General features: G+C 35.3%; 2 protein-coding genes across 3 annotated transcripts in view; both read left to right on the top strand.

Annotated features, from left to right (window-relative positions):
• krz (beta-arrestin protein kurtz) overlaps positions 1-6,352 on the top strand; it is a 107,338-nt gene extending 100,986 nt beyond the window's left edge. For both annotated transcript variants that reach the window (XM_089696914.1, XM_089696912.1), the window contains 9 exons: positions 1,878-1,938; positions 2,055-2,197; positions 2,508-2,734; positions 2,980-3,112; positions 3,196-3,356; positions 4,307-4,450; positions 4,706-4,792; positions 5,255-5,371; positions 5,828-6,352. In XM_089696914.1, coding sequence (XP_089553040.1) covers positions 1,878-1,938; positions 2,055-2,197; positions 2,508-2,734; positions 2,980-3,112; positions 3,196-3,356; positions 4,307-4,450; positions 4,706-4,792; positions 5,255-5,371; positions 5,828-5,915 — 1,161 coding nt within the window. In that variant the 3' untranslated portion in view covers positions 5,916-6,352. The remainder of the gene's footprint in view (positions 1-1,877; positions 1,939-2,054; positions 2,198-2,507; positions 2,735-2,979; positions 3,113-3,195; positions 3,357-4,306; positions 4,451-4,705; positions 4,793-5,254; positions 5,372-5,827) is intronic.
• A 2,414-nt stretch (positions 6,353-8,766) lies between these two features.
• LOC149488049 (U2 snRNP-associated SURP motif-containing protein) lies at positions 8,767-18,513 on the top strand. Its single transcript, XM_089696818.1, has 17 exons — positions 8,767-9,102; positions 9,439-9,532; positions 9,702-9,891; positions 10,625-10,787; positions 11,096-11,261; positions 11,686-11,849; positions 11,973-12,038; positions 12,222-12,265; positions 12,578-12,798; positions 13,126-13,237; positions 13,622-13,864; positions 14,257-14,443; positions 14,854-15,040; positions 15,603-15,783; positions 16,307-16,484; positions 17,049-17,200; positions 18,263-18,513. Exons 1-17 carry the CDS (start codon positions 9,025-9,027, stop codon positions 18,468-18,470), a joined length of 2,634 nt encoding a protein of 877 aa, XP_089552944.1. The 5' UTR covers positions 8,767-9,024; the 3' UTR covers positions 18,471-18,513.
• The last annotated feature ends 2,286 nt before the right edge of the window (positions 18,514-20,799 follow it).

Below are 20,799 nucleotides of genomic sequence, written 5' to 3'. Positions count from 1 at the left end.
CAGAGGCCGTGCCACAGAATATAATTTTTCTTTTTTTGCGAACAGAAGAATTAACACAGTTATCTGTCAGGCTAATTGATAAAAAGCTTAATTAATAAATTAATGTTTACTATTGTTTTTGTTACCATACAAAGTAGAATGGTCTAATCGATTTAAAACTATTCAATGAATATCCTGAAACACTGAGTCCATTAAAATATATTTCACATTAAGTATATGTATAGTGTTTAAATAAAATTTTATATGAATCCTAAATGAGAGAAATATTTAAATTTGATTTTTGAACCGTGACTCGTGAACTCATAATATTTTAGTTTTTTTATTGCAATGCAGCTGTAAGCTGTTCAAAATTGGCCGCGATGCAGGATTTAAATATTTTCGCCTCAAACCAAATTCTTGTAGAGCAACGATTTATCGTATTTGATTCTAAAAGTTGCTAGAATAAAAAAAATGTAGTGGTTTTATGAAACCACGGTAAAAGTGAAACTGTTCAAACGGTTCCGAACACTGCTTTGTGTAGCGCATGTCGCGTGACGGTCATACACGCGACATGCGCTACACAGACCAAAAAGTTTGAGACGACGCGGACGCAATGTAATAAAAGTTTCACTTTAAAACATATTTTAGTTTGAACTTGAAACTCAACGTCTTCGAGATTCTACATTCTTGTGATTTTAAACATCTCCTAGAAATATTAAGCCTCAATATTTTTATCACATTCAATTCCTAACTTTTTAATTTAGCACAGATTAAATTACACACACCATTAGCCGTCGATTTATAAAATTTTATCTCAATACTAAATTTTAAGCACGTCTAGGACTAAAAGCTTGCCAGGCGTGCATTTTAGGTCACGGCAATTTGGCCTAGAATCTAGATTATTATATAACTGCGATCAAATTGTGCACACCATATCGCACGACTTATCGGAGTTATCTTGAACTGGATAAGAATTTAAATTCTTTTCCTTAGCCTATTAGCTACGTTATATTATGGCTTCAAATACGATTCTGATTATTTCCACCAATGCGCAATGTACGCACTAAATATGAAGTTAAAGTATGGCTTTGTTTACGTTGTAATTGTATGTAAATGTTTTGTGCTGATTCGGATAAAGATAGGTTATCTGTTTCAAGATAAATTTTCTTACTTTCATTAGTTAAGATATACTTTTTACCTATTTAGAACTGCCTTTCCATTTTGGCGTATACCACTGTATGGTTAAATTCAATTTTATTATTATCAAAATATTATATACTTTACTATTAGTTATATGTCCATAAGTTAAACATAACCTAAAAATATTGTAACACCTCGCTGAAATAAAAAGTAAACAAAAAGGTATAACCGATTTTAGGTGGACTGTATCGAATCGAAAGCGGAGTGAAAGATTCAATATACGGTGCACGTCAAAAAATTGTTTTACAGGAATGTGATGCACTTAACTTTTGCTTGCATGAGAAAGGGAAATAAAACGCTTTCCATGTGTTTTTTTATACAACCGCCGCTGTGAGTGCAGACGGCCATGTTTTTTAATTCAATATTTTAATTCGATAACATTCTTACGAATAAATCGTAGAATGTAAATAGAACATTTTCAAAGATTAAAATGTCTCTACCAAACTCGATAAATCAAATAAGAGGAAGATGTTTAATCGCAGACAAAAACCACTGATCATAATGCTAGTTAATTCTATAAATTGATTATTTGTAATCTATTAATTTAATAAATTGAATCTTTTTTGATGGATGGGTCGAAAAGTAAACACACCTTATCTTACCCTCAAATTTTAGCAAACTAATTTTCAATGCAAACATAAGCGGGTGGGTTAGGTAAAGAATGAACGCGGTATTCATTAATTAATTTTCTTTTTCAGATTACAGTGTATTTAGGCAAACGAGATTTCGTAGACCACATCACACACGTAGACCCGATTGGTATGTATCATAAAATATTTCATTATGAAATTATATCTACAACTTTACATTCTAAATATAATTTAGCAACCTCACACCAAAGCTAGAAGGTCCACTATCAACCAATACTCTTCCAGATGGCGTGGTCCTCATCGACCCAGAGTACGTCAAAGACAGAAAAGTCTTCGGTCATGTGCTCGCCGCGTTTCGATATGGGCGGGAAGACTTGGACGTGCTGGGCCTGACCTTCCGAAAGGACCTGTATCTTGCGGCAGAACAGGTGAGGGACTGTTTTTAATACAATTAGATATTTATGGTCATATGTAAATCTTCTGCTTGATAGGATGATTAAAGGTAAATTTTAGTTTGCTCGGGTCGTGGGAGGGCTTTCTTTCATCGTGTTTCGGTAGTGGTTAGAAATTTTTGATATTGTTTTAAATACTCGTAGATATTGTACACGCCACCTTATTAAGTCGTGTCTGAATTTTCCACAAAACTCTCGTGCGCTAATCAATTACAGCATGCAAAAATTTCCTCCTAAGACTAATAACACTCATATTTTACGTTGCCATGTAATTCCTCGTTCCCAGATATACCCACCCACGAACACGCAAAAGCGGCCGCTCACCCGGCTGCAAGAGCGGCTGGTGCGCAAGCTGGGTCCGTCCGCGCACCCGTTCTACTTCGAGCTGCCGCCGCACTGCCCCGCCTCCGTCACGCTGCAGCCCGCGCCGGGCGACACGGGCAAGCCGTGCGGGGTGGACTACGAGCTGAAGGCGTTCGTCGCCGACCTGCAGGATGACAAGCCGCACAAGAGGTGAGTTCACTCCGACACGCCGATTTATTTCGCGTATAGGTAATATTTTTTTTTGTTGTAAAAGTTGACCAAAGGTAGGTGCTAAGGTTTAACTTTAAAACAAAGGTAACTGCTTTATAAATATAATTTTGAATAGTGCGGGTACACAACAAATTAGATCAAGAAAGATATGTTCCATAAAAGTATGATTTAGAAGTATGCAATACTTATAATTAATATCTAACGTTAAATTTTCACGTTTTCAGAAATTCAGTTCGCCTCGCAATTAGGAAGATAATGTACGCGCCAAGCAAGCAGGGGGAGCAGCCGTCCGTCGAAGTGTCCAAGGAGTTCATGATGAGCCCCAACAAATTGTACTTGGAAGCGTCATTAGACAAGGTGAAATTTTTGAAATACTTTTCCAGAATACGTTGCGAGAATAACTTAAAGAGAACCGTATTAATCATCATTACACTTTACAGGAGTTATACCACCACGGCGAGAACATAGCCGTGAACGTGCACATAGCGAACAACTCGAACCGCTCCGTGAAGCGGATCAAGGTGTCCGTGCGGCAGTTCGCGGACATCTGCCTTTTCTCCACCGCGCAGTACAAGTGCACCGTCGCTGAGGCGGAGAGCGAGTTAGTATATACACGCATATACACGCAATAAATGCATAAACCCGTATACCCGTACTCATATCAAACAAAAACACTGGTGACATGAATCAAGAGTAACAGAAGAACACACAAATTGTTACAAGAAGGACAGACTAAGGCCGCGTTTCCATCTGCAAGAAAACTTCCGCAAGAAATGTCCGACAGCAGCTTGTAAGTCTACACCAGCACTTGCTACATGGTTTAGACTTGCAAGCTGCTGTCGGACAGATTTAGACACATTGAATAGCACTCCTACCTGTATGAGCCAATAATAGAAAAAACAGAGAGATCCATAGAGCAGATCATAATTTGGGTATGAATTGTACTAAATAGTTACTAGAAAATAAAAAAAAATTAACGCCGAGTTGTAATTATTTAATTGCTGAATTTTTAAAATATTCTAATGCAAAATAAACAAAAAGTTGATATAAATATTATTTTTTTTAATTAGGCAAAGCAAGGGAAGAGATTTTGAAATGCCGTTTATCGGATTATTCAGTAAGAATAAGAAATATAAGTCTGTGTAAGTCTATTGCGATTGAAAACTTAAAAAAATCATTTCAACGAAGAAAGATGAATGTTTATAACCGCATCTATCCATTTCCATGCATTTTAGGTGACGTTGCGCTTGTTTTTTTTTTTATTTGTAATGAAACTTGCCAAAAATGCGTGACGGTTTTGTGTGGACTTATTTTTTTTTGCGAGTTATGATTGTGTTTAGTTTTGGTAGAAAAATAACATGTTTTAAGATAGATGGTTTATTACGCTTGTTATTACGTAATACAAATTCAAATTATGAAAGCATGAGGTGTTTTTGACAAAAAATATAAAACCTTTTTAAAAATATTGAGGGGTGTTTTACGTTTTACTTGTGTTTAAGTCATCAAATTAGTTTTTCTTTTTCTTTCAATATCATAAAAATATTTTTACAGAGAAGGCTGTCCTGTAGGCCCAGGTTTCACGCTCAGCAAGGTCTTCACATTAACACCGTTGTTAGCAAACAATAAAGACAAATGGGGTTTAGCACTCGACGGACAACTAAAGCACGAAGACACCAATCTCGCTTCTAGCACATTGTAAGTGAATTATTTTGTTTGTCTTAACTAAGTGGATGTGTTGTTTGAAGAAAATATCATAATAATTTTAGCATTAGAATTTGTATTTTAATGTATTTTGCCTACTTGACAAATAAAATTTGTTTCACCTAATGTGTTGTGGTGTGAAATATGAGTTAAAAATTAGATTTTTTGCGCATTTTTTTTAAGATTTTTTTTAAGATATACCATAATGTATTTTTCTATAGGTGTTAATATTTTTTGTGTCAATTTCAGGATAGCGGATCCGTCGCAGCGTGAGAACCTTGGAATTATTGTACAGTACAAAGTGAAGGTTAAATTGTGTTTGGGACCACTAGGAGGGTATGTATCTATTTTATATTTATTTATTTAAATATTTTCACTTAGAAACTTAAATTAAAGTGATAAAGTCCTTTAAAATAAATTAATAATAAATCTTTCTTCCACTTAAACTCGCATTCATTCTGTTATTAATTTATGAAAATTGCAAGACGTAAAGATTAATCAAAAAATGTACACTCACCTATAAAAAAAGTATGAAAAAAAAATATTAAGTGCCTATATAAAAAACCTAGGATTTTTATTATTATTAAGCTATTGCTTAGCTTCTATCGCAGGCCTTGAGCGCGGGGACCGAATCTAGAAATTCCGTAACGAAAAAACCTCACGCTCCCCACTCCGACGGGTGGAGGTGTGGCTTGAAGGCATGCTATGCAATAGCTTTACCGCGGCAGTCCCCGAGTGCCACACGTCTTTTTTTTTTTGTATCATTGATGTAAAATTGATTTATAATCTGTGTTGCAGCGACCTGAGTGCAGAACTACCCTTCATCCTGATGCACCCGAAGCCGGAGGAGGAGCCCCGCGCGGCCCCCGACCCCGCGCCCGCCGACCACGACCTCATCCAGCTCGACCCGCACCCGTCTGTATCGCACACTCGTACACTAACCCCCCGCGCACTATGCAGCCTTTTTGCGCAGCTAGTTATGGATGCAGTAATGGCCGTTATGGCTACCTAGTGCGCGAGGGCCCTAACCGTTGCCATAGCGACCCCGCGCACGCGGACCACGACCTCATACAGCTCGACTCGTTGCCATAGCGACCTGAGCGCCGTTGCCGCTCATCCTGATGCACTCGAAGCAGGAGGAGATTAAAATACAGAGATCGCACTGTCTTTACAAGCTGAAATAATTATTAACTTGTAACTTCCCATCTTTTATATCTTGGAATAAATTTAATCTTACACTATACTTATACTTTTAATTTTAATCTTAATTTTGTATACTGTAATTCCATATGGGAACACATGTCCTGAAATAAAACAATTTTATTTATTTATTATACGCATAATAAAATAATATGGAACTTTTTTTTACAGAAACGAAAATGGGCAAGAACAAGACGACGACATTATCTTCGAAGACTTCGCGCGCCTCAGGCTGAAGGGCGCGGACGCTGATGCTTGAACATTATGCTAACAGCGCTCTCTTACTGAACTACATTCTACATTTTTTTATACCAAACGCACAATTGTATCGTATTTTTTGAATTTCCATAAACATTGTTCGTTTTGAAATCCATCGAATGACCATAGACACGAGAAATTAGTGTTACCATCCTTAGCGAAAAGTGTTATAATCTGTATTAAAATAAAAGTGGTGTATAAAATCATGTTTTCGAACATAGGTACGTATCCGTATCTCTTTTGTAATAACGATATCATTTACGATTTTCGGTAAATGCATTACTTACCTATGCAAGTGAAATAATATATTACTATTGGCGTTTGAATTTTTATCAAACGACAGAAAAACACTAAGTATTTTTATAATATATGGATGACTGGATACTGGATATTAACAACATCCTTTTTTTAAGGAAATATTTCGATTTCTGTGTAGTTTATTAGGCGAGCGTCTGTGCCCTAAATAGTTGCGTAATTGTAAAAGCAAACAGGAACAAACTTAGATCCCCTGTACAGTGTAAAGAGTATTTGTCTATTACGCTATTTTTAATATCAAATATTATTTGTATATTTTTATTTGTAATGCACTGCAATAGAGCGGAAGAAAATAACGATTTTCCCTTCGTTAGCTGATTGTTTAGCTTCGTGCATGCAAGCGTCCTTACTTGCCCACTATGCACGAAGTATTAGGTATTTTAAAATTATTATTAAAGTTTAAAAATATTTAATGTATATTGAATGTGTTTATTTGTAATTGTAGCTTTATCATTATACGAGTACAAGTTTAGTTATTAATTTTAAATGTATTTTTTTATTCATCTATCATTGGCCAATCATTCATTTCTTATAGGTATAGTACAATGTTTTGGTAATGTGCATTTAATAGAATAAATGTGTTTTGTACCTCAATGTAATTTACTTTATCGAAGTAGTCGTGTTATATAGTTCTTTATTGTTAATGTTGGTGAATTGAATTATATTGAACAAAATCAATATGACATAATAGTATATTTTATTACAGACATTATGAGATAGTGTTACGAAATCCTAATAAGGCGATTAATTAAAATAAGACTTATACTGCCGCGATACTACGGCTTTCGACATACATTCAATAAAAGTACTAAACATTATCTGTCTTTGAATATGAAAATAATGAGCCCGATTTTATTAATTCTTCTTACCAGCGTCTTTCTTAACCTGTCAAAATTGTTTTCCGTGGGTGAACTCACTTTACTATCCAGTTTTGAGTTGAGGTTATCTTCATTTATACTTATAATAAAACATACAAAAAATTCGTGTTTCATTTTAAGTCACAAATCAATTCAATTTATTTACATACAATTTATTTTACATATGAACCTTAACTTAAATTCTTCAATTTTAATTTTGCATATTTAATTTGATATTTTTGTTATTTGTATAATATATTTGTAACTGTAATTTATTTCACATTATTCCTAGATAGTTTTAAGCTTAACATATGCACAAACTATAGATTTACACACCGTTTTTTAATATGTTACCCATCGTATGTTTATTTACTGTACAGTTTAATATCATACATCCATTTTGACATTTATCAAGTTTAGAAACAATTTTTAATTAACGAAGATAGTCGGAATTATGTAAATAGATTTTTTGCAGCTATTTACCAAGAAATTTGATCATTAATTATAACGAAATTAAGTTTGTCGTAGATTTTATATCGTTCATTGATTAATTTAGTAAATCAATATTTTTTCTTATATATAACATTCATAAAGGTAATTAATAATTATAGTAAATAACAATTTTATGAAATGAATCGTCATAAACACGAATGATTATAACATCAGAGGCTTTTATATATATTTGTTTAATCAATGTACAGATATTTTAAATTTTTCACTTTCATAAATAATGCGTACTTTTTTGGTTTATAATACATATTTACAATGTATGTTACTTGTATTATGTACCTACCAACTACAAAATATTATTTTAATATTTCCAAGCAATGCAAAACAATGCTGTAATATGCGAAATTCACAAAAATATTTTGATTTTGCATCGAAAGATTTTTGATGTATTTTTTTCAATAAATAATAATACTATATTAATTGAGATGTTTTATTTAATAAATATATAGGTAGCTTAAAATAAAATAAACTGATGTGATAGACTACGAACACATCAATACTGCAGTTGGTGTAGAATGTATGTGATAATAATTAATATGTAAAGGTCGTTTAAAAACCAGTTTGGAGAAAATAAAATTAAAAACCGCGTCCTTGGTAGGTACAGTAGTTACTGTGAGCGTTGAACCATGGTGTCCTGGGTTCGAATGAAAGACGAGACGAAGGAAACAAAATGTCTCGGTCTCACAAGACTTAGAAGGTTGATCACTTCTTAAGATATTAACATTTGCCCTTTACCCCACTAGGGATCTCAGGATTTCCCTATACTATTTTTTGGTCTAAATTTAAATGAAAATATAATATTCCAATTTCACGATTTTCAGTCGTAATTAATCTCGTAGTAATTAGTCTCCTCCTAATCCTAACAGTCGTAATATTAATTATAGTCTCCTCCTAATCCTAATAAGTCATAAACATAGCAGTATACCGAATAAATTTTTCTGGAGTTATAGTTTTCATACAAAATAGTATCTACAATAGTATTCGAACACCATCCACCTACATAATACAGTCGCGAATAATCGTATTTGAAATCGTTAAACTGTCATAATAGGAATACTTTTCTTTATTTTTCATTAATGGCAACTCCTACTACCCATAGACTAGCGTCTTTTCTTTTTGGTTTAGCCACAATTTGTGATTTGTCAAATTGACATCAGCCATCAAAACGAAGTTTGTTGGTATATCTGTTTACTGTTACAGAGAGGTTAATTTATAGTTGTTTGGAAATTAATCGTCACATTAATCGTATTCATTCATGTATCTATGTAAGATTAAAATAAATTCGTTTTGGGTAAAAGTAATTAACTGATTAAGTTAAAAATGAAGCTGAACGATACGATTTGTGCACATAAATTCATTAATTGATCCCGGCTAAGTTACCGTGTTAGACTGCTCGTTCTGATAATATGTGCTAAATATTTTTTCAACATGATGAGTGGCCGTGGTTTAACGAAAAAGGAGCTTGAAGAGTTGAGGAAGAAGGAAGAAGAGGAAGCAGCAGCTCATGTTAGTATATTAGTACCATAATATTAAATTCAATCTCAATTACATATCTTCTAAATAATTTGCATTCGTCGTCCCATTTTTTTAGCTTGTATGCAATAATATATTTGAGAAGAGTGTGGGTTTCTGTTAACATAATGTAGTTCATTAAATACTTGAGAAGTGTTTGTTTTTAAACAACATTTTAAACATCAATTACTATTTTACTTGGCTTGTAGAATACTGATTCTACATTTAGTTCATAAAATATATACTATGCTCTGCACTGTGACGTGTGAATCAATATTTAAAATTAATTATTGAATCATACCAGTATCTCTTTCAACTCCTTTAATACAGGTTTTCAAGGAGTTTGTAGAAACATTTCAAGAAGTACCTAGCAGTACTTCTAAAGTTTGGGTGAAAGCTGGCACCTATGATGCAGGAGCTAGAAGTAAGTTATTGATTATTAATTAATAAAATATTATATTACTGCAGCCTCATTAAATATTTTTGAATATTTTTGCATTGCGTGTTAGGTTCTATGACTTATTGGTTCAAGATTTATTTTATAAAATAGATATTGCAGAATCATGCAAATTAAAACCATTTTCTTTACCCAGAGGAAGATACATCAGAGCGAGGTAAGCTTTACAAGCCAATATCACGACTGGATGAGAAGCGGAGTATCTCAGAGGCGGAGGTGGTGCGGAACCTGGCTCAGAGACCAGACCCACCCGGCAGACCTCGCAATAAGAAGGGCAATGATAAGAAGAAGAGCAACTTGGAGCTGTTCAAAGAGGAACTGAGACAGTTAGTAGAAAATAAACTTAAACATACTATTACTTATATAATATGACCAAAAACATCTATAGAGAGACACACCAAATCTTTTGTTATTGTATTTGCAAAACTATTTTAACAATACAAGAGAATGAACATTGTATGCTAAATGTACTACAAAAACTAGAATTTCTGGTGAAATTACTGTAGTTTACAGATATCAGCCTTGTATGTTCCATGTTTTATGCAACATTGTTTCAAATTTTATTAAATTATTATCATAAATCATACAGTAATTGACAGTCTTTGGTAATTGTATGGTATAATCTATACTAATATTATAAAGAGAAAAGGTTTGTATGTATATATGAATGGTTTTCATGCATAAACTACTGAACCGATTATAATGAAATTTAGCACACATATAGAGGCCAGAGGATAACTTGGATTAACACATAGAATAGGTTTTATCTCGGAAATCCCACGGGAATGGGGACTATGTGGGTTTTCCTTTGAAAATGCGGGCGAAAAGCTAGTAATTCAATAATTTAATTACAATAATGAATAAGAATATAATATCTTCTTATGTATAAAATTCTCGTGTCACAATGTTAGTCTGCATACTCCTCCGAAACGGGTGGACCGATTCTCATGAAATTTTCTGTGCATATTGGGTAAGTCTGAGAATCGGCCAACATCTATTTTTCATATGTACCACGGGCGAAGCCGGGGCGGACCGCTAGTTAATTTATAATTTTTACAGAATTCAAGAAGAAAGATCTGAGCGTCACAAATACAAAAATGTTCTAAGAGATCGAGGTATTGTTGGTCCTGAACCAATCATTGACAACATTCCTGATGTGGGCTCGTATGATACTGGCGATCCTAACACCACTAATTTGTATCTCGGCAACTTGAATCCAAAGGTAAATTAAATTAATAGTTATTTTAAAGGAATTTTGTTTTAATTTGTATTCATATTTCTATGCATTTAAATAAGTGAAGCATTCATAATTAATAAAAATTACAATTAAAAATAGGAGTAGGACTATAAATAGCATGATAATGTTCAATAAATTTTCATTTATCTGCAAATTGTTTGCCACAGTATTGAATTTTTTTAATACTATTAAATCATAAAGTCATAATGTAATTTAAAATATTTGTACAATTTTTCTATACTGCGATATAGACTCCCACTATAACTTTTTTATAATATTCTTCATCATTACAGATAACAGAACAACAATTAATGGAGATATTCGGACGTTATGGTCCATTAGCCAGTATTAAGATAATGTGGCCAAGATCTGATGAGGAAAAAGCTCGCGGCAGAAACTGTGGGTTCGTCGCTTTCATGTCGCGCAAGGATGGTGAAAGGGCATTGAGGAATATTAACGGTGTGTTGATTTTTGTTTAAATGTTCAGCAATATTAAATATTCAATTACAATGCGATTTTGTCCTATCATTCTTCTTTAATATAAATTGATCAAATTTTGAAAATCAATAAAAACAAATACATTTAAGCATATCTCAAAGAAATCAATTTTGAATTCCACCTGTGAATGATATATTAAACTACAATAATGCCTATTTATTTTCTTTATTTGTTAATCAATTCTATTCAATCTGCTAATTAACCTAGCTTCTCTGATTTCAAACCCATGAAGAAATATTGCCTCACCCCCTGGAATCACAGACACAATAGAAAACCTATTGTGTCGTGGCCCGATCGGGCCGCTCGGTGGTCAAGGGGTTAAAAATAGCAAATAAAATATTAATTTTTGACAAAACTACATAATGGCAATATTTTATTCCCACAGGCAAGGAAATAATGAACTACGAGATGAAGCTAGGCTGGGGTAAGGCGGTACTAATCCCACCGGTACCAATCTACATCCCACCAGCACTACACCACCCCACAAAGCCGCCACCACCTTCCGGTCTACCTTTCAATGCGCAACCGCCGAAGCACTTAAGGGATAAGGTAAAACTGGCATGATTTCGCAAGATCGGACTGCTATATAATTATAACACAAACCAAGAACACTGTAAAAATCTTCAAGGAAGATTCGAGCAAGACTATAATTAAATTATTATTTTTTTATAGATTCCTCGGATTCGACCAGGTGAATATTACCCAAGCGATCCTGAAGAAAAGGACGCCTATGAACAGGTACGTATTTTTATAATATACGAAAAAAAGATCTTTATTGAAAAAAGTTTTAAAATAATACAGTTTATATATTTGGGGAAACTAAAGCCTGTGTTAGTTCAAAACTATGTTATGTAATATATTTGTTACTATTCTAAATATTATTTTAATTTTGTGACTATTCTAAATATTGTCTTCTTACAGATTTTATCGCAGTCGATTGTCAAAGTGGTCATCCCTACAGAAAGGTAAGTTAAACTCTTGAACAAAGTTGTATTCTACTATTTGTTCAGATTACGCTAATATCAAGTTTAAAATTATATAGATGTTGCCCAGAATATTTACTGTCCAGACTTCAGTCCGAAACGATCATAACTATATATTACTAAAAAAAAAGAACGTATGTGCCGAGCACACGTGTCAGAAGTGAAACTTCTGTGGCAAGATTCAAAAATACCAAAATCGTCCCCGTACTCCATGACGTGACGGTATGGCTGCGTGTCATGGCACGATCGTCGGTGAAAAAAAATAAATTAACGGTAAATTCTGTTCTATTCCAGAAACATCCTAATGCTGATCCATCGCATGGTCGAGTTCGTGATCCGCGAGGGGCCGATGTTCGAAGCGATTATAATGAACAAGGAGATGAGCAACCCGTTCTTCAGCTTTCTGTTCGAGAATCAGTCGCCAGCGCATATATACTATAGGTGGAAACTGTTTTCGATGCTCCAGGGGGATTCGCCGAAGCAATGGGCGCCCGATGACTTTAGGATGTTTAAAGGTAATTTTCCAGCAGAAAATTGTCCGCGAAGAAGGAAATTTGATATGTTTAATAATGCAGTGAATTGCTAGTTAATGTTCTTTTGTGAGTGGTTAATTAATTAACAAAGAAATGACGTATAAAATTATTGGTTTAGCAGCCATTTTGTAGTTTATTATAATGATCACTAAAACATGATTTCAAACCCAAATCAAGTGAAATTGTATTTTTCGGGTATTTGATTCCAGAAAAAAGTCTTTACTTAAAAACTTAGTCAAGTTAAATTTTTTTTTTTTAAATAAAAATGGTTTTTCTAACAACGGAACTAAGGGCATTTTTTATTTTCAGGTGGTTCAGTGTGGCGTCCGCCAGTAATGAATCTGTACACGGCGGGCATGCCGGACGAGCTCGTGGAAGAAGAGGATGCCAAAGAAAACATACGCGGCACACTGTCTAATAAGTGAGATCTTTGAGTAAATATATATATTTGTGTGATTTAGTAGTATTAACTTATTAATATTTCTTTATTTGGAATATAGATAAAAAATGGGTCTTGCTACTTTTTTGTAGGTACAATTTGATATGTAAAAGCGCCAATATAATGTTGCATACTCAATTTCGTAGCTGACAAAAACTCCAAACCCTTTTTTGTGGGTACATAAGCGACATTGATTTCTTCTCGTCACAGCGGCCTTCTCGTTTACTTACAATTCTGAGAAAGTAATACGTGTCTTACTTCTAAACACGCATTTGCAAACGTCGTCAACGTTAAAACAAAGATTTTAGGCTACATTAGCCAAAAATCTTTGTTTGAATCTCAATATAATCTAATCTTTATTTGCAGCCAACGCGACCGCCTAGAAGACATAATCCGGCACTTAACTCCAACACGCACTAGCGTAGGCGAAGCGATGGCGTGGTGTCTGGAACATGCAGAAGCGGCTGGTGAAGTGGCCCAATGCTTAACAGAATCGCTCTCTGGGGATAAGACGCCAGCACATAAGCGTATAGCGCGGCTTTACTTGCTCTCCGATATATTGCATAATGCGGGTGCGAAGCTGACCAATGCGAGCGCTTTTCGGAATGCGTGAGTAATAAATAATGTTTTGTTTTTATCTCTGTTTTGTCGGTTTTTTTAAGGGTTTCAGAATGCGTGAGTGGAGAAATGGAGTTATTTTTCTCTATTTTGTTAGTTTTTTTAAGAAGGAAAATAATTGGTTATTTCATTGAATTAAAGCTTAGGCATTTAGCTTGACAACAGAGATTTTGTACTACAAATGCTTGATAAGCACCGTTTTAACTAAAAATTACATTGGTATTTTTAAACCAAGCTTGTATTTCTTCACTAAAACAGAAATGAGCATAATAATAAGTTTATATTGATTATGATGATGATAGCTAAGTATGTTGAAAAGTTGATCATGACATGATCTAAATGGTGATGATAAAATTGCCATTAAATGCGATTTCCCCCTACAGTTTTCAACAGCGTCTCCCGGAGATAATGCGTCAGTGCCACGTGGCGTGGCGCGAGATGGGTTCCCGCATCCAGCAGGAAGGGTTCCGGGCGAGGGTCACCCGCATTCTGCAGGCCTGGGCCGACTGGGCGGTCTACCCCACAGACCTGCTGCTGCATATTAATGACCTGTTCCTGGGGCAGGAGAAGGTGGGTCCAGTGTAGAGACGGTGCCAGTTCTGGAGTAGGGTGTTGGCTCTAGCTACCAGATTGTAAGGAGCACGAAGACGCATGAGATAGACTAGTTGTTTTTGTGAAAAAGATGCGATATATATACATATCTATATCATATATATATCTATATATCATAGATCTTTTAGGTAAAATATAGCAAAAAAAGTCATAAAGCTACTATGCTTTACTACGTTATTAAAATGGTAAATATTTTTGTTACATGAAAATGATATAAATAGAAATAAAGAAAATGAATTTATTTCCAATGCACACAATCAATCAATAAATACCTCTATATGTATAACATTGCTATTAGATTTTTCGGCTATAAAACAAATTTGTCACTATTTATAGTTCCTTAACTGATTTACTTCTAATCTTCCCAGGAGGGTGGTGCAGCCAGCGAAACAGTGGAAACCCGGCAATGGGAGGGGTCCCGCTCGGGGTCGGCGTCGCCCCGCTCGGAGGGGTCCGCGGCGTCCGAGGGGTCGGGGCCGCTGGACGGGGCTGCGTTGCGACGGCTTGCGTCACAGCGGGGTCCAGTAAGACTGGACGATATTGATGGCGTGCCAGGTTAGTGTGGTGATTCACCATTTTTGCTCTATAATTAATAAAATAATGCAAAAAAAACTTATGCGTTTATATTCTACTCGTATGTTGCAGATATTAGAATGAAATGGTCCTTCGAGCCGGATCCTATAAATCAAATACCTAGCACTCTTTTATGTATTACTAGGTTTCCGCCCGCGGCTTCGCCCGCGCAGTCCAAGAAAAACCCGCATAGTTCCCGTTCCCATGGGATTTCCGGGATTACGTCATTTTCCCGGGATAAAAAGTAGCCTATGTCCTTTCTCGGGTATCAAAATATCTCCATACCAAATTTCATGAAAATTGGTTCAGTAGTTAAGGCGTGATTGAGTAACAGACAGACAGACAGAGTTACTTTCGCATTTATAATATTAGTATGGATTATGTTTGTTTATTATTTTTCATAACATTTTTATACTCCACCATCTATCAGTTTTCTGGGTAACAGTTTAATTGAAAGTAATTTTTTCCTGTGCTCCAAATGTCTTTATCCATCTACCCTGTGCCGCAAATATTTCGTATCTACTAAAGTTATGAATATGTCCAGTGGACGAGGACATAGACGGCGTGCCCCTGGAGGCCGACGGGTCGGCGGCGGGCTCCGGGTCGGGGTCGGGCGGCGAGGGGCCCGTCGCGGCGGGCTTCGTGCCCTCGCGCTGGGAGAGCGTGGAGCCCGCACCGCCCAGTGAGGACGCGGCCACCACGCCCGTGCACGTGCAGCCTGATGGGTGAGCGATTAAATTGATTTTTGGTATTTGGTATTGATAATTATTGTGAACTTGGTATTTAGTTTTATAGCATTGTAAATAGAAAGAAATCCCACTTCGGTATCGTTTTTTTTATTCTTTATAAATTTCTCATCGCCAGTGGTGTTTATTAGTGTGAGACCCATTTGTAAAAAAGTCTTCAATAACGATTTTCGTGGGACTCACCTCCGCCATACGGACTACTGATATCTACTTAATCGGCATGTTTTTCTGAACACAAAATGTGCGGTGGTCACTTCCTAGGGGTGTGAAGGGGGGCGAGGCAAATTATGACGTAGCAGATGGCCGTCAGACCATTTTATTGTGCGGTATATCTAGATAACTACTGGACCGATTTACTTAAAAGGGTGTTAATTGAAAGATAATTAAACATTATTTGATTCCTAAGATTCATTAATGTAAAACTGTACCAACTGAAATATTTTCTTACTTACGCATTGTGTAAAGCTTTTTCTGTGACTTAACTTGTTTATTATTCTTCCAGGACGGAGTCCCCGCAAGCGCGTTCCGAAGAGCGCACTCTATCCCGCGAAACTCTACGCGACATAGAGGTGCGCGTGCTGAAGTACGCGGACGAGCTGGAGAGCGGCGCGCGCGCCCGGCGCAATGCGTTGGCGCCGCAGCAGCAGATACAGCACTATAGGAGGAAACTTATCAAGAAGGTATACACTATATAGAGCGCACTCTATCCCGCGAAACTCTACGTTATATCACTCTACACAATATGCTTACTGGAGAGATGTAGAGAGAGACATAGAGCGCCCTCTATCTCGTGAAACTCTGAGAGACATAGAAGTGCGTGTGCTCAACGCGCTGCGTTAGCGCCGCAACAGCAGATACAGCACTATAGGAGGAAACTTATTAAAAAGGTATAATGTATATACTCTACACATAGAGATGTAGAGTGCACTCTATCGCGTAAAACTTTACGTGATATCACTCTACATATGCTTGCTGGATGGAGAATTTATATCGAATTGTTTTTGAAAATTCAAGCCTCATAAACAAAAAAGAGTTTCCATTTTTGCCTAATCCGCTTTTGTTAACCTATACGCAATAAAATAAACTACATCATGTGAGATATGTAGCGACACTTCTCTCAGAATCGCGCAAGTGAAATGTCCTGTGTTGCTCCACAAATATACATTGCACAGCTGAAAAACGGTGCGGTATAGAGTAGCACGCGCCAGCAGAAATCTAGATCTAATATATTTCAACCATTGCAGGCGCTCCGCGAGATGAAAGAGCTGAAAGAAACCGAAGTATCATCCCCGCGGCGTCGCTCCCCCGACGAGGACGCGATATCCAGCTGCAGCAAGAAGTCCAAGAAGTCGCGCGAGCCCTCGCTGTCGCCGCCGCTCAAGCGTGTGCGATACGGGTTAGTCATTAGTATATTACGTATAAAAACAACGTTATTTGTTTGTGTGCGAATCGTAGATACTGCTTTCCGTATTTATTATTATTGCTTTCTCCAATTGCTTTAGTTTTCACGAAACTTTCGTTCAAATAGATCGTAAAAATAAATAAAATGATACTTTTTTTAAAAGTAAAATTATTTTTATTCTAATAGACAACAACTAAGTGACATATCACACTAGCGGATTGCGAGCGGTTTCAAAGCGGAGCGGGTGCGCAACGAATACGTTGCGGTTGCGCAGCGAATTCGTTGCGGACGCGTGGCAGATGCGCAACGTTTACGTCGCAGTCATGTACACTCATTAACAAAATGGAATCCGTGCTGGTTGTTACTTATAACTTGTGATAGTATAATAATTATGAGATCATTATTTTTTACGAGTTTCATAACATGTTAATGTTTAGGGTATTGTTTTATCTATTAAATCTTGGTCGAAATGCAATCAGATAACTTAATTGCTCATTAAGAAAGTTCATTAGTGAAATAAATGTTAAAGCTCCTTAACTAAAACAGGGCTATCTTATTATTAGATAAATAGCAGTGAATAGAAAATTTTATCAAGCAACCAGCAACTCACTATCACTTTGCTCATAATTAGGTTCACAAAATCTCTTTATAACATACGTTGCTATGGGAGAGATTATACTGGTCAGTCGTTACATACTTTTGGAATGTATGGTACATTCTAAAAGTCCTAGTAATTCAATTTTATAGCACCTTTTTTTAACAACTCCAGTTGTTATTACATCTTTAGTTAACTGTTAAGTAAGTGCATTTCCACAGTACGGTTAAAAAATTGAGTGCTACAGAAACGATGGAAATATTGAATGGAAGTTAGGCAAGGCGGAAGGGCTGGCTTTTGTGCGAGAGTATACAAAATGACGCGTCCGCAACGAATTCGCTGCGCAACCGCGGCGTGTTCGTTGCGCGCCCGCAACGTATTCGTTGCGCACCCGCTCCGCTTTGAAACCGCTCGCAATCCGCTAGTGTGATATGGCACTAATAATTGTTTCTTATTTTCAGTGAACGGAAATCGCGTTCAAGATCAAGATCGCGAGAGAGAGAGTTGGACAGATCTCGAGATAGAGAGCGGGACAGAGAGCGCGATAGGGAGAGGGAAAGAGAGAGAGATAGGGAACGCGAACGGGAGAGAGAGAGACGAAGACGGTCTCCAGCCACACCCCCCGCACACCATCGGAAGCATTCGAAACACGCCAAATATAAATACTGATGTTTGTGACTTGTAATATATAATAAAGTGCATAATGACGGAACCTTTTTGTTTTATTTTTTTGTACTTGTATTAATATGTCCAATATCCATTCATCCATCCATACATTAATATTCCTTCGTTTTTGCTAGCCTCATGAGAAACTATCCATGGTTTTGTGGAAATTATTCAACAGAAAACAGATAATAAAAAGCTAGGTTAACATCAAAACTAAGTCTCAGTAATACAGGGATTTTTTGGCTGTTACATGACATTATCAGAGGGTTCATAGCGCGGCGTCCGCTAAGAAGCGCTGTATGCCAAAGCCATTAGTGTGAACTAAAACGCCCTTCTGACAGTGTCATCTAACGGCCAAAAAATCATTCATATTACTATGTGGATGTTTAAAGCAGCTTCCTCTGAATGGCCAAAAAAAATTTTACAGAAATCATATTTTTTAATATAACGCCATCTATCGTAATTTAAAATTTTCGGAGCGATTCAAATGCGCACCGCTGTTAAAAGTTTATCCGTACACAAAAAATATAATCCCGCTGCGATGCGGCATGAAAGAATGACAAAACTACAGTAAACCGGAATTTTTAATATTAAATTCCGACTAGATTGCACCTTGATTGTCCCATGTTACTCTAGCAATGACAAACACGTTAATATTATAAATGCGAAAGTAACTCTGTCTGTCTGTCTGTTACACAATCACGCCTTAACTACTGAACCAATTTGCATGAAATTTGGTATAGAGATACTTTGATACTCGAGAAAGGACATAGGATAGGTTTTATCCCGGAAATCCTACGGGAACGGGTTTTTCTTTGAAAACGTGGGCGAAGCCGCGGGCGGAAAGCTAGTTCATAATAAATTAGACATAGTGAATTCCTATTTATTTGTGATGACTATCTTTGACCATTATATACAAACTTTGTAGGGTTTCCTAAAATTGCGGTGGTCATATTTTGTACACATTTAATGCATTAGTGGTGCATCTGCTTTTAATATGTAGGTACAATGATTGCTCATTGAGAGAAAATTTTAAAAAGGTACCAGATAGTCTGCATAATTTTATTTTAGTTTAACATAAATACTTTGTACATAGTAAAAACGAAGTTGAATAAATAAAACAGCCATTTCATATTTCATATTTTTTATTCAAAAACTTTCCAAAATTATTCTAAATAAAAATTCGAAGTAAATCATAACCACATAGCTAACATAAAATTATGATAAGCTAATGTTATAAATTGAATATTTTTACGTAGCATGCGAAATTTACATGAAAACCAACAATATGTTTGCTAAGGCTAAAATTATATAGTTAGTATATTTTCATAATTCTATAAATATACAAAATTTTGTAAATTGCCCAGTCTAATAATTCATACGCGATGTATTGTCTATTGCACATTTTTAAATCGTAGCATTTTAATGTTTCGATGATTAAAAAAGTATATAATTTAAAATGAAAATGAATACAAAAATATTATTAACATGATTTGACTAGTAATAATGCTGATTATAATAATAATGAGATTCAATATTTAAAAACAAAAACTAGGCATAAAGCCACCTCAATTTTTCATTCAAATTTACTTAAAAATCATGCGTACACATTTAATACATTTCTTTAAACACAATTGCGACACAAAGCAATTGTGAAACACAACTTAAAATTCGTAGTTTATTTATATGATTAAAATAATAACATTATATAAATCGTCTTTCAAACTTAAAATCTATAAAATCACACAAAAGCATAGCCTGGTGAATAGTTAACAATTTAAAGGTTAAATTGTACCAAACAGAAAAGGAACATACATAAAAATAATACTGACGTGGAACACATTCACTAAATACTATGAGAAAAATAAAATAAACACAAAAGAATGCACCACCATACTTTCAAAAGAGTTTATGTACCTATGTTAAAAATAAAACTTTAATATTTTTATTTCGATGAAAAAAAAATCTATTGTTTTTGATACCACCAATAAAAAATATATGAAAATATTGCCGATTTATTTTAAAAATAAATTTGATTTCAAAATAATTCAGAGCCATAATTTTGATAAAACATTACAATTTGACAATTATTCTTATACTCACTAAAATAATAAATTCATATTACAATTCCGAAATATTGACTTAAAAATTAAATTAAAATTACATATATTATTAAACAAATTTGACAGTTTGATCCATTGAAATGTTACATTTTTTAGGCCTGACCTTGAGTTTTTTAGAGGACGCAATTTTATTTTTTTGATGTGTAGGGGGGGTCAGTGTGAAGCTAAAACCAAGTTTGTGGGGTCGCCACCCTTGTCCCATGGCCGCC

This window comes from Colias philodice, chromosome 6 (genome assembly GCF_061535455.1).
Source record: "Colias philodice isolate Cphi_HAF_F1 chromosome 6, ilColPhil1 Martin Lab GWU primary, whole genome shotgun sequence".
In the NCBI taxonomy this organism is placed as follows: Eukaryota; Metazoa; Arthropoda; class Insecta; order Lepidoptera; family Pieridae; genus Colias; species Colias philodice.
This window is presented reverse-complemented; position numbering and strand designations above follow the sequence as displayed.

Coding starts and splice junctions, on each gene's coding strand:
- LOC149488049 (XM_089696818.1), top strand. CDS start 9,025: ATGATGAGTGGCCGTGGTTTAACGAAAAAGGAGCTTGAAGAGTTGAGG. Junction 9,533..9,701: donor CTATGATGCAGGAGCTAGAA/GTAAGTTATTGA, acceptor TTCTTTACCCAG/AGGAAGATACATCAGAGCGA. Junction 16,485..17,048: donor GGAGGAAACTTATCAAGAAG/GTATACACTATA, acceptor CAACCATTGCAG/GCGCTCCGCGAGATGAAAGA.